This window comes from Coregonus clupeaformis, chromosome 2 (assembly GCF_020615455.1).
Source record: "Coregonus clupeaformis isolate EN_2021a chromosome 2, ASM2061545v1, whole genome shotgun sequence".
NCBI lineage: Eukaryota > Metazoa > Chordata > Actinopteri > Salmoniformes > Salmonidae > Coregonus > Coregonus clupeaformis.
This window is the reverse complement of record NC_059193.1, coordinates 22,071,093-22,094,045: the sequence shown is the minus strand read 5'-3', so window position 1 is coordinate 22,094,045 and position 22,953 is coordinate 22,071,093. Positions and strand designations below refer to the sequence as shown.

Below are 22,953 nucleotides of genomic sequence, written 5' to 3'. Positions count from 1 at the left end.
TCCATCTGGTTTCTTCCACATCCAGTCATGAAGAGAGAGAGAGAGGACTACGCTGGGTTGGTGAAACTAGTTCCATCTGGTTTCTACCACATCCAGTCATGAAGAGAGAGAGAGAGGACTGCACTGGGTTGGTGAAACTAGTTCCATCTGGTTTCTACCACATCCAGTCATGAAGAGAGAGAGAGAGGACTGCGCTGGGTTGGTGAAACTAGTTCCATCTGGTTTCTACCACATCCAGTCATGAAGAGAGAGAGAGAGAGGACTGCGCTGGGTTGGTGAAACTAGTTCCATCTGGTTTCTACCACATCCAGTCATGAAGAGAGAGAGAGAGGATAGAGAGAAGGAAAGAGAAGGGAGGAGGAAGGAAAGAGAGGGGGATGTGTTTTAAGAGTTTTGGTACTGGGCCGGAGTCTACCTCTGACTTGCCACCATTACCAGAGGACTGGCCCTCTGCGACAAACATACACTCAGACATTAAGAGGCACCCAGCTAGCAGTCTTTGTGTCTGTGTGTCTGTGTGTCTGTGTGTCTGTGTCTGTGTTCATTTCTGATAGGATGCTAAAAGAGACGATAGAGATAACAACCCACCACGTGTCTGGGTGAGCAACCAACCCACCATGTGTCTGGGTGAGGAACCAACCCACCATGTGTCTGGGTGAGCAACCAACCCACCATGTGCCTGGGTGAGGAACCAACCCACCATGTGTCTGCTTGAAATTTATGAAGACAACAGAAAAGCAAAGCTATCCTTGAGTGGATCCAGAGGTGCAACCATTAAATCACATGGTAGGCGTACGCATCCAGTCTGTTAGTAAAGTATGTTCGAGTACACACTCCTTTCTCTCTCTCTCTCTCTCTCTCTCTCTCTCTCTCTCTCTCTCTCTTTCTCTCTTGCGTTCTCTCACTCTCTCCCTCTCCCTCTCCCTCTCTTGCTTTATCTCTATCTATCTCCCTCCCTCTCTTTCTCTCTTGCTTTCTCTCTCTCCCTCTCTCCCTCTCTCCCGCTCTCTCTCTCTTGCGCTCTCTCTCTCTCTCTCTCTCTCTCTCTCTCTCTCTCTCTCTCTCCCTCTCTCTCTTTCTCTCTTTCTCTCTTTCTTTCTCTCTCTCACCCTATCTCTCCCTCTCTCTCTCTCTCTCTCTCTCTCTCTCTCTCTCTCTCTCTTTCTCTCTCGCTCTCTCTCTTTCTTGCTTTCTCTCTCTCTCTCTCTTTCTTGCTCTCTCTCTCCCTCTCTCTCTTTCTCTCTTTCTCTCTTTCTTTCTCTCTCTCACCCTATCTCTCCCTCTCTCTCTCTCTCTCTCTCTCTCTCTCTCTCTCTCTCTCTCTCTTTCTCTCTCGCTCTCTCTCTTTCTTGCTTTCTCTCTCTCTCGCTCGCTCTCTCTTCCTCTCTCTCTGTTGCTTTCTCTCTATCTCCCTCTCTCTCTTTCTCTCTTGCTTTCTCTCTCTCAATTCAATTAAATACAAAGGGATTTATTGGCATGGGAAACTTGCCAAATCAAGTGAAATAGATAATAAACAAAAGTGAAATAAACAATCAGTAAACATTACACTAACATGTTTCAAAGGAATATACACATTTCAAATGTCATATTAAACAATAGCTGGAACGACCTAGCGAACAGACGCGAACTGGCTGAGTCAATTCAGTGGCTAGCTTTGCACTTGGCTATCTACCATTAGCTGCTAGGGGTAAGTTATAACCTACATTTGTGTTTTGTTTTTACATACTGGTAGCCAGAGTCGTTCAAGGGAATTCGGGACATGGGTGACTAGTTAACGTTAGCTTGGCTCTCTCTGTGTGTTCGTGCCGTTGGAGGAGGGGTTTCTTCTTTGTCTGAAAGCAATGGCTAGCTAGTATGCTAACTATTCTAGCTAACTAACTGGCTGAATAAGTTGACGACGGACTCGCTCAAGCTGTCGGGACTAACCCACAACGTTAGACACGGACACAAATGATCTGCTTGGCGTGTTGACACACTGGTGGTTTGTTGTGGCTGAGTATTGGTGCTAAACCGTGTTGTTGGAGTCCGGCATGCTAGTTGGCTGTGGTGTCATATGACTAGGTGCCCTGGATGATTTTCACGGAAGAATACTGTACCAAGTTAGCTAGCTGAATAAACTAAGTTAGTCTATTCCTAGAAAACATTGAACCGCTGTAGTTTACAACAATTATAGTTTCTGAGGTGGAAGTTGGGAGAGTTATATTTGGGTGTTTCAGTGAAACGTAAGTGAGGGAGGCCCCGCTCTCTCCTTTCCCAGATGTTTAGTTCATTTCATTCCGATCTCCTTTGCATTACTGTAGCCATTTTCTGTAGCCTGTCAACTATGCCTCTGTCTATTCCTGTTCTCTCCTCTCCGCACAGGCTATACAAACGCCTCACACCGCGTGGCTGCTGCCTCTCTAACCTGGTGGTCCCTGCACGCACCACCCACGTGGAGTTCCAGGTCTCCGGCAGCCTCTGGAACTGCCGTTCTGCTGCCAACAAGGCAGAGTTCATCTCAGCCTATGCTACCCTCCAGTCCCTCGACTTCTTGGCGCTGACGGAAACATGGATTACCACTGAAAACACTGCTACTCCTACTGCTCTCTCCTCGTCTGACCATGTGCTCTCGCATACCCCGAGAGCATCTGGTCAGCGGGGTGGTGGCACAGGAATCCTCATCTCTCCCAAGTGGAGATTCTCTCTTTTTCCCCTGACCCATCTGTCTATCTCCTCATTTGAATTCCATGCTGTCACAGTCACTAGCCCATTCAAGCTTAACATCCTTGTCATTTATCGCCCTCCAGGTTCCCTTGGAGAGTTCATCAATGAGCTTGACGCCTTGATGAGTTCCTTTCCTGAGGATGGCTCACCCCTCACAGTTCTGGGTGACTTCAACCTCCCTATGTCTACCTTTGACTCATTTCTCTCTGCCTCCTTCTTTCCACTCCTCTCCTCTTTTGACCTTACCCTCTCACCGTCCCCCCCTACTCACAAGGCAGGCAATACGCTTGACCTCATCTTTACTAGATGCTGTTCTTCTACTAATCTCACTGCAACTCCCCTCCATGTCTCCGACCACTACTTTGTATCCTTTTCTCTCTCACTCTCCTCCAACACTACTCACTCTGCCCCTACTCAGATGGTAATGCGCCGTCGCAACCTTCGCTCTCTCTCCCGCTACTCTCTCCTCTTCCATCCTATCATCTCTTCCCTCTGCTCAATCCTTCTCCCTCCAATCTCCTGATTCTGCCTCATCAAACCTCCTCTCCTCCCTTTCTGCATCCTTTGACTCTCTATGTCCCCTATCCTCCCGGCCGGCTCGGTCCTCCCCTCCTGCTCCGTGGCTTGATGACTCATTGCGAGCTCACAGAACAGGGCTCCGGGCAGCCGAGCGGAAATGGAGGAAAACTAGACTCCCTGCGGACCTGGCATCTTTTCACTCCCTCCTCTCTACATTTTCTTCATCTGTTTCTGCTGCTAAAGCCACTTTCTACCACTCTAAATTCCAAGCATCTGCCTCTAACCCTAGGAAGCTCTTTGCCACCTTCTCCTCCCTGCTGAATCCTCCCCCCCTCCTCCCTCTCTGTGGATGACTTCGTCAACCATTTTGAAAAGAAGGTTGACGACATCCGATCCTCGTTTGTTAAGTCAAATGACACTGATGGCCCTGCTCACACTGCCCTACCCTATGCTTTGACTTCTTTCTCCCCTCTCTCTCCAGATAAAATCTTGCGACTTGTGACGGCCGGCCGCCCAACAACCTGCCCGCTTGACCCTATCCCCTCCTCTCTTCTCCAGACCATCTCCGGTGACCTTCTCCCTTACCTCACCTCGCTCATCAACTCATCCTTGACCGCTGGCTATGTCCCTTCCGTCTTCAAGAGAGTGAGAGTTGCACCCCTTCTCAAAAAACCAACACTCGATCCCTCTGATGTCAACAACCACAGACCAGTATCCCTTCTTTCTTTTCTCTCCAAAAACTCTTGAGCGTGCCGTCTTTAGCCAACTCTCTTGCTATCTCTCTCAGAATGACCTTCTTGATCCAAACCAGTCAGGTTTCAAGACTGGTCATTCAACTGAGACTGCTCTTCTCTGTGTCACGGAGGCTCTCTGCACTGCTAAAGCTAACTCTCTCTCCTCTGCTCTTGTCCTTCTAGACCTGTCTGCTGCCTTTGATACTGTGAACCATCAGATCCTCCTCTCCACCCTCTCCGAGCTGGGCATCTCCGGCGCGGCTCACTCTTGGATTGCGTCCTACCTGACCGGTCGCTCCTACCAAGTGGCGTGGCGAGAATCTGTCTCCGCACCACGTGCTCTCACCACTGGTGTCCCCCAGGGCTCAGTTCTAGGCCCTCTCCTATTCTCGCTATACACCAAGTCACTTGGCTCTGTCATATCCTCACATGGCCTCTCCTATCATTGCTACGCAGACGACACACAACTAATCTTCTCCTTTCCCCCTTCTGATAACCAGGTGGCAAATCGCATCTCTGCATGTCTGGCAGACATATCAGTGTGGATGATGGATCACCACCTCAAGCTGAACCTCGGCAAGACGGAGCTGCTCTTCCTCCCGGGGAAGGACTGCCCGTTCCATGATCTCGCCATCACGGTTGACAACTCTGTTGTGTCCTCCTCCCAGAGTGCGAAGAGCCTTGGCGTGACCCTGGACAACACCCTGTCATTCTCCGCTAACATCAAGGCGGTGACCCGATCCTGTAGGTTCATGCTCTACAACATTCGGAGAGTATGACCCTGCCTTACACAGGAAGCGGCACAGGTCCTAATCCAGGCACTTGTCATCTCCCGTCTGGATTACTGCAACTCGCTGTTGGCTGGGCTCCCTGCCTGTGCCATTAAACCCCTACAACTCATCCAGAATGCCGCAGCCCGTCTGGTGTTCAACCTTCCCAAGTTCTCTCACGTCACCCCGCTCCTCCGCACACTCCATTGGCTTCCAGTTGAAGCTCGCATCTGCTACAAGACCATGGTGCTTGCCTACGGAGCTGTGAGGGGAACGGCACCTCCGTACCTTCAGGCTCTCATCAGTCCCTACACCCAAACGAGGGCATTGCGTACATCCACCTCTGGCCTGCTGGCCCCCCTACCTCTGCGGAAGCACAGTTCCCGCTCAGCCCAGTCAAAACTGTTCGCTGCTCTGGCACCCCAATGGTGGAACAAGCTCCCTCACGACGCCAGGACAGCGGAGTCACCACCACTTTCCGGAGACACTTGAAACCCCACCTCTTTAAGGAATACCTGGGATAGGATAAAGTAATCCTTCTACCCCCCCCCCAAAAAAAAAACTTGTAAAGTGGTTATCCCACTGGCTATAAGGTGAATGCACCAATTTGTAATTCGCTCTGGATAAGAGCGTCTGCTAAATGACGTAAATGTAAAATGTAAATGTACAGTGTTATAATCATGTTCAATTGGGAAACTAAATAAACATAAATATTGGGTTGTAATTCTCTCTCTCTCCCTCTTGCTTTCTCTCTCCCTCTCTCTTCTTTCATACAAACACTAACACACAGACACACACACATACACACACACACACACACACACACACACACACACGGAGGAATCGATGCAGTGAACAAAAGGCCCAGCCTATCAACCGAGGCGTAGTCTGAGCCCAATTGATCCAGCAGTGAGTCTTATTGGAGCACACATGTATTTGGGCTGGAGGCCAGTGCACACGCACACACCCAGACACACACACACACAATATTTTATAGTGGCTTCGGCCCCGGTCCCTAATATATTTATACGAGACACCCATGGCACTGTTAGTGTGTGTTTGTGTTTGTGTGCTTGTGCATGTGTATGTGTGTGTACCTGGCAGTATCTGGGGAGGACCAATGAAACTGCTGCTTTAAGAGTCCCAGCCCTGCACTTAACCTGCGAACGATTTCACATTTAAATTAAGAGATATGGAAGGGAGAGAAGTGAGAGAAGAGAGGGAGAGAGGGATTGGTGATATAGGGTGGAGAAGAGAATTATCAAAAGGGTAACATCCAGAAGTTCAGAGCTCTTAGTTTCTGGACAGAATTCTATTGTGGCTGGTGATGGTGAGCTAATTAATGTTGAATTATTGATACAGAGCTCATTAATTATTCAGGGTGGATAATGTGTGAAGACCAATGATAAACACAGGTACATCTGCCCTGGTGGAGGTTAGAGAGGAGGGGAAGAGGAGGAGGAGAGGGAGGGGAGGAGGAGGAGGGGAGGAGGAGGAGGAGGAAATGGAGAGGAAGAGGAGATGAGGCGAGGAAGAGGAGGGGAAGATGAAGAGGAGAGGAGGAGGATGACTTGGCCTTTACTCTACTTCTGGTTTTGTGTTTCCACTTCTGTTTTCCCTCTTTCATCCACTCCACCACTCCTCCCTGTCCTCCGCCTCTCGTTCCCTCTCTTATCATCATATCTGTGTGATTATGAACTTTTTGTTGCTCTCCTTTTCTCTCCTTCTTCCCCTACCTCTTTGTATGTCTCTGTCTTTGGCTGTGTACATCCTTTACTCTCCTCACACCCTCTTCTCTCTCTAACACACCTTTCTTTCCCTTCTTCCCTCCCTTCCTCCTTCCCTCTCTCCTCCCTCCCCCTCTCTCTGTCTATCTCCTGTTGCTATGGCATTAGCTGGCTGTATCTCTATAAGGCTGGCCTTGAGGGAGCTAGGGGACTAAGGAGCTAAGTATTGCTCTTTTCATTTAATTACACTCTCCCTCCATCACTCCTTCTCTCACTCTCTCTCCCCTCTCTCTCTCTGTCTCTCTCTCGGTCTCTCTGGTGTTTAGTGTTGTCACTTGGAGGATTGGTAGAGTAGGGGAGGGAAAGCATAACATGGCATCGCACTCCCTTCCTTCCCCTGACTGGCCCAACCTTACTCTGTTTAGCCATGTGGCTTCTTGCGCTCTCTCTCTTGATCTCCCTCTCACTCTCTCTCGCTCTCTCTCTCTCTTTTTCTCTCTGCCAATTTCTCTCTCTGCCAAGTTATCTATTTATTTGCCAGTTTTCTCTCTCTCTTTTCCTGACCCTCACTCCCACTGAGCCCTCCCTGACACACTCCCACCACACACACACACACACATAGTCTTTCTATCTCTCGCTCTCACACACACACCACATGTAGACATGCTGCAGTGTGAGCTGGGTGTGCAGTGTGTTGTGGCCTGGCCCAGGGTTGACATTGATTACCTTGGTGATGGTGAGGCTCCTCATTAGTGCTGCACTGCAGGAATCAGATAGTAATGAGAGACTAGCTCTGTCCTGAGGCACACACACACACACACACAGAGATGCACACACACACACGCATGGATATACATGGCACGCACCTGCAAACATCCACTTGCACCACATCAAGTTGCACACACACATAGTCCAAGCTCACTCTTCTCTCTCTTGTCTACCAAACACTCTCCACTCTCTGACTCACCCACTACCACAGTAGATCATCCACTATCTGACTCACCCACTACCACAGTAGATCCTCCACTCTCTGACTCACCCACTACCACAGTAGATCCTCCACTATCTGACTCACCCACTACCACAGTAGATCCTCCACTCTCTGACTCACCCACTACCACAGTAGACATACACTACCACAGACACATACACACTACAATATCCCAGTGCTGTCATCTCCTTCCACAGAGTGGGGATGAGAGAAGGGAACAAAGAAGCTCTCTGTTTCTCAGCCCTCAGCGCACCGACCGACACTCCCATTGTCTCTCCAATCCCTCTCCTTTCCTCACCTCACCTCTCCTCTCCTCCTGACCTCTCCTCCTCTCCTCTCCTCTCCTATCCCAACCCCACCATCACTGACACTCTCTTGTTCTGGGAAGAGGGGACAGTAGCCCGGATTCCATCCCTTATTATTGGATGAATCTAATGTCTTGGCAGTAACCTGTAATACCAGGGCTTTCCTTTCAATGCTAGGTTTCAGTAAGGACATTATAACAGGTGAAGTGAGGTCTTGGTGGGTACTGTGAAGTCTGGTGTTGAGTGGTCTACTCTGCACTCCAGCTTTCATTCATTAAGAACCTTGTATCAAATTTCCATATTGTCATGAATTCAGGGCCCGGTGTAAAATGGCGTATTTATAGTGGCAGACGTGTATATTGGTGTAGACAGAAAATATGTTTCCTTATCTCCTCTCTTCTCTTTCTCTCAACTCCCCCTTTCCACCCAGAGACTCATTTATTCTCTAATTTACCCACTTTGATCTTCCTCTTCAGAAGCTGTGAAAAGAGATAGGTAGAGAAACATCTTACAATTCCAAGGTATACCAGGTCCTGTTTGCCTCCCTCCACAATCCTCTTCAATTCTGCCATGTTTTGACAGGTTCTAGTGAAAACTGAGATACTGAATATGAAAACACAAGAGGGAGAGGGCGAGGGGGAAGGAGAGAGGTAAAATAAACAGATGAGTGAGGTGGAGGCAGAAGTCAGCATTCCTCTCATCTAGAGATCATAGGCCTCGGAGGAGAGGAGAGAGAGAGAGAGAGAGAGAGAGAGAGAGAGAGAGAGAGAGAGAGAGAGAGAGAGAGAGAGAGAGAGAGAGAGAGAGAGAGAGAGAGAGAGAGAGAGAGAGAGAGAGAGAGAGAGAGAGAGAGAGAGAGAGAGAGAGAGAGAGAGAGAGAGAGAGAGAGAGAGAGAGAGAGAGAGAGAGAGAGAGAGGAGAGAGAGAGAGAGAGAGAGAGAGAGAGAGAGAGAGAGAGAGAGAGAGAGAGAGAGAGAGAGAGAGAGAGAGAGAGAGAGAGAGAGAGAGAGAGAGAGAGAGAGAGAGAGAGAGAGAGAGAGAGAGAGAGAGAGAGAGAGAGAGAGAGAGAGAGAGAGAGAACAGGTCCTGGTGCCATAAAAGCACAGCAGAGACACATGGCAGTATGCTACTCCCTCACACACTCCCATATGGAGAGACAAAGAGAGATGGATAGAGGTGTTGGATTGTAGTTTGAAATACTTACTATACTAGAAGTTAATGGTTACATGTATGAGAAATGTATAAGGTGGGGTCAATGGAGGTTGGATAAGAAGTATGGGTCTGGAAAGTTACTAAGTGAGGGAAAAGGCAATCACTTGGTTGATAAGGTTGGATAGCTGTGGATTAGTGAGGAATGTTGGCCGAGGTCAGGTCAGTTCAGATGAAGGGAGAAGGAACCGTTTTATTACACACATCACTTAACTTCCTGACTAGCAACAAAGATGTATTGGCTGTCTAAATGTGCAAGGAGGAGACTCAGCCTAATAGGAGAGTATAAATACTTGTGCTGATGGAAACATGTCTTTGTCTTTTCAGCTGTTAGACCCATTGGGTGAATAAACTTGGTTTGAGCTTTGACTAGTTGTCTGTTAGTTTTTCACTCTGTTTGTCAGAACCGTACACAGGAAAGGAGGAGTGTTGCTAGTTATCACAGAGGAGAAGAGAGGGGGAGAGAAGAGAGGAGAAGAGAAGGGATAGAGGGGGATGTTTTCCCAGTTGGAGGGAGGTGGTGATGATGAACGGTTATAGTGTTATTCAAGTCCTCTAACTCTCTTCTTCTAGACATACTCCAGCATGTCAGAGGAGATGATACTACAGGATCAGATATCATGGTCATACTCAGCCCTCTCAATGTGTGTGTGTGGTTCTGCTACAGGTAGCCTTCCCCCAGTTGTTATAAAATTAACAGGCAAGTGAACATGATCTTGTCATCTTGCGGCTTCAAGGGTGGGATGTCTGTGTGTGTTTGTATGCGTGCATGTGTGAGTGTGTCTGTGCATTTCTGTTCCCTGTCTGTATCAGGGGAGCAAAGGGCATCATCACAACTCCCTTTCTCAATTCCTCTGATTGGTTGTTGGTCCATCACCGCGACAATCTAAATATCTGTTAGCTCTGGCTGTCAACTGAGGGAGCAGGTGGGGGAGGGTCTTGGTTCCGCTCTGTTGCTAGGTTACAGGTATGCCTAATTGATGTGTAGATAGATAGAGTAAAGATAAGGATGAGGATGGTGGGGGGGGTGTCGTCTGTGTGAAAGTCAGTCTGTCAGTGTGACAGAGAGAGAGAGCATTCTAGTTGTGTACTCTTTTTACCCAGAGTTCTCAGGCTCACCAATTGTATGAGCACCAAAGAAAACACACACAAACAGGCTTTGGGATCCTCCCTTCCATGCAGCTGATCTGAGAGCAGTGATTGGTTTTTAATTCATTAGAGTGCTGCAGTATTAATCACTGTCTGTTTTCGACATCACTGTTCAGGGAACTGCCTTTCCACCACACTTCAATTGAAATCACTGAACAGTCAGTCACAGCTAATCGAGGTCATTCGTCAACACACACACAAACACACAGATCAATGGTGGCCGGGTGCGTCCGGTGTAAGAGGGATTGATTAATCTCCTCCCCGGCCAGTCAGTATTCCGAGTTGGGCATGGTGTGTTAGCAGAGATAGGTGATAGGGATAGGGGATAGGGATAGGATATGGAGATAGGCGATATGGAGATAGGAGATTAGGGATTGGAGATGGAGATTGGGGATAGGGGATAGGCGATACGGGATAGGAGATAAGGATAGGAGATAAGGATACAGCTCGGAGCACACAGAGGATACGTAGCGATAATCATAATCACTAACCAGACTCCATTGAGCAGTTACAAGGCTGTCAGTGAGCACAGGGAGTTACTGTACCGATGCAACACTGTTGCTCACACACACATACAGACACATACGCGAACGCACGCACACACACACTCTCCTCATGTACCTCCATGCACATATAGAATCCCTGTTCTACCTCCATGCACCTATAGAAACACTGTTCTACCTCCACGCACCTATAGAAACCCTCTTCTACCTCCGTTTTTTCACCTTTATTTAACCAGGTAAGCCAGTTGAGAACAAGTTCTCATTTACAACTGCGACCTGGCCAAGATAAAGCAAAGCAGTGCGATAAAAACAACACCGAGTTACATATGGGGTAAAACAAAACATAATGTCAAAAATACAACAGAAAATATATATACAGTGTGTGCAGTCCATGCACCTATAGAAACCATGTTTTACCTCCATGCACATATAGAAACCCTCTTCTACCTCCATGCACCTATAGAAACCCTGTTCTACCTCCATGCACCTATAGAAACCCTGTTCTACCTCCACGCACCTATAGAAACCCTCTTCTACCTCCATGCACCTATAGAAACCCTGTTCTACCCCCATGCACCTATAGCAACCCTGTTCTACCTCCATGCACCTATAGAAACCCTCTTCTACCTCCATGCACCTATAGAAACCCTGTTCTACCGCCACGTACCTATAGAAACCCAGTTCTACCTTCATGCACCTATAGAAACCCTGTTCTACCTCCATGCACCTATAGAAACCCTGTTCTACAGCCATGCACCTATAGAAACCCAGTTCTACCTCCATGCACCTATAGAAACCCTGTTCTACCTCCATGCACCTATAGAAACCCTGTTCTACAGCCATGCACCTATAGAAACCCAGTTATACCTCCATGCACCTATAGAAACCCTGTTCTACCTCCATGCACCTATAGAAACCCTCTTATACCTCCATGCACCTATAGAACCCCTGTTCTATCCAGAGCCTGTAGAAAATGGCACCCCTCACCTCCCTCAGCCTGTCTCTAATGAAAAGTTACTGCATTACATGATATTAACTTTGCCTTCGCTCTGACAACCCGGAGACACTGTGGGTGTCCCACATGGCTCATAGGTTAATAGGTCTCTGGTTAAAAGTAGTGCACTATATGGAGCAGGGTGCCATTTGGGACACACACAGTGTCTATCTCACAATATTGTAGATAAAGGAGCCACTGTGACTGTACAGGATAATACCATACCTGCTGTTTTACACCTACTGGAGCTAGCTTCTCTATTCGATATACAGTTGAAGTCGGAAGTTTACATACACTTAGGTTGGAGACATTAAAACTAGTTTTTCAACCACTCCACAAATGTCTTGTTAACAAACTATAGTTTTGGCAAGTCAGTTAGGACATCTACTTTGTGCATGACACAAGTACAGACAGATTATTTCACTTATAATTCACTGTATCACAATTCCAGTGGGTCAGAAGTTTACATACACTAAGTTGACTGTGCCTTTAAACAGCTTGGAAAATTCCAGAAAATGATGTCATGGCTTTAGAAGCTTCTGATAGGCTAATTGACATCATTTGAGTCCTGTGGATGTATTTCAAGGCCTACCTTCAAACTCGGTGCCTCTTTGCTTGACATCATGGGAAAATCTAAAGAAATCAGCCAAGTCTGGTTCATCCTTGGGAGCAATTTCCAAACGCCTGAAGGTACCACGTTCAAACGAGTCCTATATCGACATAACCTGAAAGGCCGCTCAGCAAGGAAGAAGCGACTGCTCCAAAACCGCCATAAAAAAGCCAGACTACGGTTTGCAACTGCACATGGGGACAAATATCGTACTTTTTGGAGAAATGTCCTCTGGTCTGATGAACAAAAATATAACTGTTTAGCCAAAATGACCATCGTTACATTTGGAAGAAAAAGGGGGATGCTTGCAAGCAAAGACTACCAACCCAACCGTGAAGCACGGGGTGGCATCATCATGCAGTGGGGGTGCTTTGCTGCAGGAGAGACTGGTGCACTTCACAAAATAGATGGCATCATGAGGAAGGAAAATTATGTGGATATATTGAAGTAACATCTCAAGAAATCAGTCAGGAAGTTAAAGCTTGTTCGCAAATGGGTCTTCCAAATGGACAATGACCCCAAGCATACTTCCAAAGTTGTGGCAAAATGGCTTAAGGACAACAAAGTCAAGGTATTGGAGTGGCCATCACAAAGCCCTGACCTCAATCCTATAGAAAATGTGTGTGCAGAACTGAAAAAGTGTGTGCGAGCAAGGAGGCCTACAAACCTGACTCAGTTACACCAGCTCTGTCAGGAGGAATGGGCCAAAATTCACCCAACTTATTGTGGGAAGCCTGTGGAAGGCTACCCGACACCTTTGACCCAAGTTAAACAATTTAAAGGCAACGCTACCAAATACTAATATGTAAACTTCTGACCCAATGGGAATGTGATGAAAGAAATAAAAGCTGAAATAAATCATTCTCTCTACTATTATTCTGACATTTCACATTCTTAAAATAAAGTGGTGATCCTAACTGACCTAAAACAGGGAATTTTTACTAGGATTAAATGTCAGGAATTGTGAAAAACTGAGTTTAAATGTATTTGACTAAGGTGTATGTAAACTTCCGACTTTAACTGTACATATGTTTATATACCATTCTCCTGCATTGTCACCTTTCAGTATATGCTCATAGTAAAAGACTCTTGTTATTGTAATCAGATACTTTATATTCCATTGATATTACTCCCAGGCTCATCATGCAGTCTCCTGTGGGTTGTCACACAGAGCGGTTTATTCTCACAGTACGTGAGTACAGGGTACTGCCTGCAGGAATATAGTCCATGTCAGAAATGGTTGTTTGTTCTTGTGTTCTGTATTTTCACCTCGTGAATGTGTCTCTCACTTTCTCTTTCATTTTTCCTATCTCTCATCGCCTCCTTCCTATCCGGGTCTCTATTTCTGTCACTACAGTATCCCTCCTCCTTCCCTCCATCCACCTCAACCCCTTGCGTCTTGGGAGTAGTCAGCGCTAGACTACCTCTGCAGACCTATTTGCTCTGTCAGACTGAAGCCAGCATTGTCAACTGGGATCAACTGAGGACTTTCCACAGGACTGTGCAGAAGAGTAGGACTGTACAGAACAGTAGAACTGTACAGAACAGTAGAACTGAGCAAAACAGTAGGATTGTACAGAACAGTAGGACTGTGCAGAACAGTAGGAGTGTGCAGAACAGTAGGACTGTACAGAACAGTAGGACTGTAAAAAAAGAGAGGGACAGAAAAAGAGGTGTAAAAACAGTAGAAAACTGTCCTAAAATCACTGCAGATAGGAAAGGAAAGACAGGAGCATTAGATCAGAGAAATACTCAACCCAACCATGCACACACACACACATACACACACATCGTGACTCCTCCATGTCCACTGGGCCAGGAGAACATCTGGCTGGCCGGAACGCTGGCAGAACGCTAGTAGAACACCTGGAGAACACTAGTAGAGAACCTGGAGAACACTAGTAGAGCACCTAGTAGAACGCTGGCAGAACGCAAGTAGAACGCTGGCAGAACGCTAGTAGAACGCTGGCAGAACGCTAGTAGAACGCTGGCAGAATGCTAGTAGAACGCTGGCAGAACGCCAGTAAAAAGAACGCTGGCAGAACGCTGGCAGAACGCTAGTAGAACGCTGGCAGAACGCCTGGAGAACACTAGTAGAACGCTGGCAGAATGCTAGTAGAACGCTGGCAGAACGCTAGTAGAACACCTGGAGAACACTAGTAGAGCACCTAGTAGAACGCTGGCAGAACGCTAGTAGAACGCTGGCAGAACACTAGTAGAACACCTGGCAGAACGCTAGTAGCACGCTGGCAGAACACTAGTAGAACACCTGGCAGAATGCTAGTAGAACACCTGGCAGAACGCTAGTAGAACGCTGGCAGAACGCTAGTAGAATGCTGGCAGAACGCTAGTAGAACGCTGGCAGAAGGCTAGTAGAACGCTGGTAGAAGGCTAGTAGAACGCTGGCAGAACGCTAGTAGAACGCTGGCAGAATGCTAGTAGAACACCTGGCAGAACGCTAGTAGAATGCCTGTAGAACACTAGAGGAAGGTGCAGAGGAGGAGGACGGAGTCACATTCCAGATGTGCTGACTACCTTCCATTTTTACCTTCCATCTTTCTCTCGCTCTCTCTCCTCTTTCCTCCTCTTACATCTACATTACTCTCTTTCTCTACCTCTCTCTTTCGCTACCTCTCTCTTTCTCTACCTCTCTCTTTCTCTACCTCTCTCTTTCTCTACCTCTCTTTCTCTGCCACCCCAGTTTGTATATAATAATCTCTATTTCCTTAGTCTGTTTCACATGGGCCTACATCAACATCTCTTTACAGTATGCCTCACAGTTAAAAAAATATCTCTCTATCCTTATCAATTACTCCACAATATCCTTCTCCTTCCGGTCTCATATTTCATATTGCTTGTATTGTCTCTTTCTCGCTCTCTTTCTGATTCATAACACCTATAGACTGAGCGAGGTAGGTAGGTAGGTAGGTAGGTAGGTAGGTAGGTAGGTAGGTAGGTAGGTAGGGCGGGCGGGCGGGCGGGAGGGAGGGAGGGTGTGATTTCATCCCCAATAAGATCTTACGTATTATGGATGAACGTCTATTTTTGTCGCATTCATTCTGCGTGGTTACAGGGTTAATTCCGCTTGGTTACAGGGTTAAAACAGAAACAACTCAAAGGTTAAATGTTTTCAGAGTGGTTAAGGTTAGGGCTATGGTTTGGGGAAGGCTTAAAACGAAATAATTAAAACCGACACACTATTACCATCAGGTGTCATCAATATTCACAGTATTCTCACTGCTTGCTAGAGCATTGTGAACTGCCCTAGTGCAGTGGTTAATGCAGTGCGCTCTGGCTCCGAGCATCATGAGTTCACGCCCAGTGCTGGGCAATTGTTTTTCTATATATTTTTTGTGAATGCTGAGGAAGGCATAAATCGACGTTCTCAGGACCTTTTCAAACATCCTAAATTGCCTGTTCATCCCAAGGAGCCTGTCTTCCCTGAGTACTGTCTCACTAACACTGTGCTCCCTCAACACACCCTGGAGGAAAACAGCTCTGCCCTGGGAGTCGCGCTAAAGAGGCTATATCCGATATTCTTAAAAGCTAACCTCAGGATATTTATCTAAGGAACATTAGCAGTCTTTCCTCTGCACCTGGAAACAACATAATGAAGGGCTGCATCCCAAATGGGACCTTATTCCCTATATAGTGCACTTATTTTGACCAGGGCCAGAGGGAGAGGAGGATGAAGATGGAGGGAGACAGGGAGATGGTGACAGAGGAGAACTAAGGAGGGAGAAGCGAGGAGGTGAGAAGAGGAGGAGGAAGGGAGGGGTAGTAATGGAGAAGGAGTCTCCATGCGCTGGTTGAGCTGCCGAGGGTCAGAGAGAGGAAGACACAGCACTAATGTTTAGTAGTAGTAGGCCATTGTGTGTACTTGAGGACTTATTCCTAGAGGTTTCTTGGAGGTCACAAGGGGGTTCCATATATTTTTCTAGGGTTGGGCAGGGGTTTGTAGACTGATGTCTGCTCAGTGGCATACAGCCTCCAGCTACAGTAGAGTCAGTGAGTGAGGCAACTAGGTTAAATGGTCCATTTGGTAATGAGGTCCATACAGAATGTAGCTTGTAAGTGTTTGAACAGGAGGCACTGCCACATTGTTTGTGTGTGTGTATGTATGTCTGTGTGTGTGTCCATATGTGTGTGTGTGTGTCCATATATGAGTGTGTGTATGTGCGTACGTGAGCTCCTGTGTATGTCCTGGAGCGTCGGTGGCACTCTGTGTGATGAACAGGACAGGATGACAGGGCCAGGGTTGCATCACTAAGTCCCACAGGGCCTAAATCACAGTGGCATCTGCCACCAGCACCAGACCTGACAGCACAGCACAGGACAGCACAGGACAGCACAGCACAGGACAGCACTGGACAGCACAGCACAGCACAGGACAGCACAGCACAGGACAGCACGGGACAGGACAGCACGGGACAGGACAATACAAGACAGCACAGGACAGCACAGGACAGGACAGCACAGGACAGGATAGGACAGGACAGCACATGACAGCAGAGCACAGGACAGCACTGGACAGCACAGCACAGGACAGCACAGCACAGGACAGCACGGGACAGGACAATACAAGACAGCACAGGACAGCACAGGACAGGACAGCACAGGACAGGATAGGTCAGGACAGCACATGACAGCAGAGCACAGGACAGCACAGCACAGGACAGCACAGGACATCACAGCACAGGACAGCACTGGACAGGACTGGACAGCACAGCACAGGACATCACATGACAGCACAGCACAGGACAGCACAGGACAGGACAGGACAGACAGGATAGGACAGGACAGGACAGCACGGGACAGGACAGCACAGCACAGGACAGCAGAGGACAACACAGCACAGGACAGCACAGGACTTCACAAGACAGCACAGGACAGCACAGCACAGGACAGTACTGGACAGCACAGCACAGGACAGCACAGCACAGCACAGTACAGGACAGCACGGGACAGGACAGGACAGCACAGCACAGGACAGCACAGGACAGCACAGCACAGGATAGCACAGCAGAGTACAGGATAGGACAGGACAGCACGGGACAGGACATCACAGGACAGGACAGCACGGGACAGGACAGCACAGCACAGGATAGCACAGGACAGCACAGGATAGGACAGGACAGGACAGCACGGGACAGGACATCACAGGACAGGACAGCACGGTACAGAACAGCACAGCACAGGACAGCACAGGACATCACAGGATAGCACAGGATAGCACAGCACAGCACAGCACAGGACAGCACAGGACAGCACAGGACAGGACATCACAGGACAGCACAGCACAGGACAGCACTGGACAGCACAGCACAGGACAGCACAGGACAGCACAGGACAGGACAGCACAGCACAGGACAGTATAGGACAGGACAGGACAGGACAGCACAGGACAGGACAGCACGGGATAGCACAGAACAGCACAGCACAGGACAGGACAGGACATCACAGCACAGCACAGGACAGCACAGGACAGGACATCACAGCACAGCACAGGACAGCACAGGACAGCACAGCACAGGACAGCACAGGATATCACAGGACAGCACTGGACAGCACATGACAGGACAGCACAGGACAGTACAGCACAGGACAGTACAGCACGGGACAGGACATCACAGGACAGCACAGGACAGCACAGCACAGCACAGGACAGGACAGCACAGCACAGCACAGGACAGGACAGCACGGGACCGGACAGCACAGGACAGCACGGGACAGGACAGCACAGGACAGCACAGGACAGCACAGGACAGCACAGGACAGCACAGGACAGGACAGGACAGCACAGGACAGCACAGGATAGGACAGCACAGGACAGCACAGGACAGCACAGCACAGCACAGGACAGCACAGCACAGGACAGGACATCACAGGACAGCACAGGACAGCACAGTACAGGACAGCACAGGACAGGACATCACAGGACAGCACAGGACAGCAGAGCACAGGACAGCACTGGACAGCATAAGACAGGACAGCACAGCACAGGACAAGACAGCACAGGACAGCATGGGACAGGACAGTACAGCACAGCACAGGACAGCACGGGACAGGACAGCACAGGAACAACTGCAGAGGGAACAAAGGACAGAATACCACACTGTACTGTAGACCTGGAGTGTGTGTGTGTGTGTGTGTGTGTGTGTGTGTGTGTGTGTGTGTGAGAGATTGTGTTTATGTTTGATAATAAATGTTTACCATGTGTTATAAGTAAAGGCTTTATTATTATGCCTAGTCCTCATCCTCCTGTAGCATATCCCACATTTACATAATTGGGCAATCTCCTCTCCCTGCTGGAAATTACAACTAAAACAATTTAATTAATCTGTTTTAATACTTAACATTAATTACTGCTCTCTCTCCTACCCCCCTCTCTCTCCCTATCCCTGCCCCTCCCTCCCCCTCTCCCTCCCCCTCTCTTGCCCCTCTCTCTTTTCCCTCCTCTCCCTCTCCCCTCCCTCCCCCCTCTCTCCCCCTCTCTCTCCCCATCTCTCCCTCTCCCTCCCCCTCCCTCCCCCTCTCTCGCCCCCTCTCTTCCCCTCCCCTCCCCCCTCTCTACCCCTCTCTCCCCCTCCTTCCAGTCTCTCTCTTCCCCTCTCTCCCCCCTCCCTCCCTCCCTCTCTCTCCCCCTCTCTCCCTCTTCCCCCCTCCCCCTCTCTCCCCCTCTCTCGCATGCTCTCTCCCTCTCCCTCCCCCTCTCTCCCTCTTCCCCCCTCCCCCTCTCTCCCCCTCTCTCGCATGCTCTCTCCCTCTCCCTCCCCCCTCTCTCCCCTCTCTCCCCCTTTCTCTCTCTCGCTCTCCTTCCCCATCTTTTTCTGTCTATCTGTTTCTGTCTCTCTATCTCCCTCTTTCTCTCTCTCCCTATTTCTCTCTCTCATTAATGAGCTTGAATGTCATGAGTATCTTCTCACAGCACTGTGATTGTAAATCGCCAATAAGGGGGAAGAGATCACCAGATATATACCCAAATATTGGTCCCACAGATCCTAGCTGAGGGTGTGGTATGGTAAAGTATGGTGGTATCACTTTGATCCCCGACCACAGCATCCTCCATATCACCCCCTACTGTTACCCCTGACCAGGACACTTAGACTCAGCTCTGGCTACAATACTGACAGTAGGACTTTATACACTGAGTGTTCAAAACATTATGAACACCTGCTCTTTCCACGACAGAGACTGACCAGGAGAATCCAGGTGAAAGATAATGATCCCTTATTGATGTCACGTATTAAATCCACTTCAGTATAGATGAAGGGGAGGAGGCAGGTTAAGTAAGGATTTTTAAGCCTTGAGACAACTGAGACATGGATTGTGTATGTGTGCCATTCAGAGGGTGAATGGGCAAGATGAAATATTTAAGTGCCTTTGAACGGGGTATGGTAGTAGCTGCCAGGCACACCGGTTTGAGTGTGTCAAGAACTGTAACGCTGCTGGGTTTTTCACGGTCAACATGTTTCTATGTGTATCAAGAATGGTCCACCACCCAAAGGACATCCAGCCAACGGCTGGCCAGTGGTCGAAAATATATATATTTTTAATTAAATTTTATTTAGCAGACGCTCTTATCCAGAGCGACTTACAGTTAGTGAGTGCATACATTTTTCATACTGGCCCGCCATGGGAATCGAACCCACAACCCTGGCGTTGCAAACGCCATGCTCTACCAACTGAGCTACACGAGACCAATGTACCACGGATAATTGATGAAAGAGGACAAAGGAGGCTGACAAGAATTGTGCAGAGCAACAGACGGGCTACAGTTAGTCAACTGCCAGTCCAGTACAACATTGGTGCCCAAAGACCCATAAAAGAATGCACAACTTGTTGTACCTTTACACAAAAGGGGTATGGCAGCTGACGACCTTATAGAGTTCCAATTCTTTCAGCAAAAAACAAGAAACTGCGTTTGCAGTGGGCTAAGGAACGAAAACACTGGACACTGGAGAATTGGAAAAACATTGCCTGGTCTGATGAATCCCGGTTCCTGCTGTTTCACGCTGATGGGAGGACTAGGGTATGGAGAATAACATTTTAAAATCTTCTCTCTGCCCCATGGCAAAATGTTTAGAATTGCAGGAAACAAACTTTAAACTTAAATTTTTTCTCTTCGCTGTCACGAGGGGGGTTATGGATGTGGGTACGCAGACCCATAAGACACTGTGGCCCCTCATGATGAGTTCCGTTTTTTTGTGGCCCCCACTCCCATCAAAGTTGCCCCTCCCTGGTCTAGATGAATCAGACTTGTAATAATGAGTGTTCCTCTGATTTTTATGTAGCGTCCATATACATTCCATTGATAAAGGGTGATAAAGTGTCTGTAATAAATAGTTGGTGTGAGATGGAGATCCTCTATCAGGGAAGGGATTTTACCAGTAGTGTTTTCTAACCTTAAATGGTTATATTTAATCATATTTTCCGTCATTCTTAATAATTCTTTATGCTCTGATATTGAATGGAAGAGAGAGCTATTCCAGACAGTTGTCCAATAAACTCCCATAATTCTCCACTTTTCCATACCTGCTTCCTTGTTTCATGTTTCCTTGTTCCTGTATCTATAGAGACCTTTGATGTTTTATTATCTTCTTTTAGACTGGAGATGTCCAGTTCTCTCTCTCCCACCCTCCTCCCTCTCTCTTTCCCTCCTCCCTCTCTCTGATCGATCTGACCATGTCTCCCAGTCCCACATGTCATATTGTTCTTTGACACGGCTCTCCTCTCCCGTCTGCTTGGTATTCCGGAGCGGGAAGCCATGCACCAGCACAGATCCATCAGCTCCGATCGGAATGCCGCACCACGGCTCAGAGAGAACGGAGGGATGAGTGGAGAGAGAGAGAGAGAGAGAGAGAGAGAGAGAGAGAGAGAGAGAGAGAGAGAGAGAGAGAGAGAGAGAGAGAGAGAGAGAGAGAGAGAGAGAGAGAGAGAGAGAGAGAGAGAGAGAGAGAGAGAGAGAGAGAGAGAGAGAGAGAGAGAGAGAGAGAGAGAGAGAGAGAGAGAGAGAGAGAGAGAGAGAGAGAGAGAGAGAGAGAGAGAGAGAGAGCGAGCGCTCAGGGGAGAACCCCTCACAAAGACACTAAGTCAGTGAGCAGACACTAAGCTACAGTGACTGGCACCACTGAAGGGGATCCTAATATTACTGCTGATTCACTGACAATACTCTGCACTGACATGGATCCTAACAATAGGTATTTGAAAGAAAATTTGGACCTCAGAGCCAGTTCACTGCTTTTTATTTAATTCCCCCTGTAATCAGGGACTGATTTAGACCTGGGACACCAGGTGGGTGCAATTAATTATCAGGTAGAACAGAAAACCAGCAATACTCCGGACCTCGTAGGGTAAGATTTGAACACCCCTGACCTATAGTAACTCCCTGATGTATGGAGAGAGATGTAGTCCAGAGGTGTACTGTACTGTACTGTAGAGAAGAGTCAATAGGAGTTAAAGTAGAGGTGAGACATTGCTGCAAAAGGAACCACTAAAGCAGACCTTCGAGCTGTGGAGTAGTGTGGTGTTTCTGAGTTAGTTCTGCTTCAGTGCAGCTCTCGGTATGAAGCATTGGAATAACAGCACACTCACTGAAAACTTACCCCAGCTCTTTGCCAAGCAACAATGACTCTAATTTCTCTCTCCCCAACTTCACACTCCTGCGTTAGGATCATTTACCATCCCTTCTTCGTCCTGTCAGAAGGAGGAGGGAAGTCTACAGTAAGCGGATCAGGTGCAGGACTGTTTGTGTCTCTCTCTTTTTTATGCCTTTCTGTTATTTATTTTCCCTCTAAAGCCCCAGAATCCTCCTCTTCAGTTCTCCCCCATGGCTTCGCTCCTCGGCAGTTGGTTGCCGTGGTAATTACCAGTTGTCTAAACAGGCAGATGGAGTTAGAGAGAGTGACGGGCAATTTTCCGAGCTCCTGTTTTTTCTGTGTGTGTGTCAGAGTGGGGAGCGGGGAAGGGGGAATTACCTGACAGGGAATGTAAGAGCAGGATCCGTCCTGGACAAGCTTATTTCCTCCCAGGGTGGCTCTGATACCAGGTCACTCTCTCTCTCTCTTCTGTCCTTGGAAGTGTGCCCTATCCCCTGGTCCCCACAACCCCCAGGAGAGGAGAAGTGAGGATTTGGCCAGTTACAGGAATTTAGCTGCAGGGGAAAGTTTAAAAACAGGGATGACTTGTGGATGAGTGGATAAGCCCCTGACCATGCTTATTATGTCATGATTATTATGCATTGTACTAAGATGGACTAACTGAGAGTCCTCTCTCCCTCCCTCCTCTCTCTCTCTCTTTCTCCCCCTCCCTCCCTCCCTCCCCCCTCCCTCCCTCCTCTCTCTTTCTCTCTCCCTCCCTCCTCTATCTCTCTCTCGCCCTCTCTCTCCATCTCTCTCTTTCTCTCCCAGGCTGGTATGATCAGGACGGAAGAGGAGGAGTTCTTCATCGAGCCGGTGGAGAGGGGGGATGGAGTGATGGGGGAGGAGGAGGGAGGAGGAGGGCGTCAACACATCGTCTACCGTTCCTCCTCCCTGAAGAAAATGTCCGTCAGCGGCCCCGCTGCAGGCTACCACTCTAGAGGTCTGTGATTGGTTCACCTACTTCCTGCTTATCAATGTGGCATAGGACATACTTCACCACAGACTAGCACTCCAAACCTGTGTTCGCACAGTACATGGTTGTGTGTTCATGTGTGCATTCATGTGTGGGAATGACAGACTGGTATAATTTCTCAGCCA

At 48.2% G+C, this 22,953-nt stretch overlaps 1 protein-coding gene across 1 annotated transcript in view; it reads left to right on the top strand.

The window, feature by feature from the left end:
* LOC121578962 (A disintegrin and metalloproteinase with thrombospondin motifs 2) overlaps positions 1-22,953 on the top strand; it is a 257,078-nt gene that overhangs the window by 111,441 nt on the left and 122,684 nt on the right. Inside the window, exon 3 of the mRNA XM_045226962.1 lies at positions 22,624-22,795. Within this exon, the coding sequence (XP_045082897.1) occupies positions 22,624-22,795 (172 nt within the window). The remainder of the gene's footprint in view (positions 1-22,623; positions 22,796-22,953) is intronic.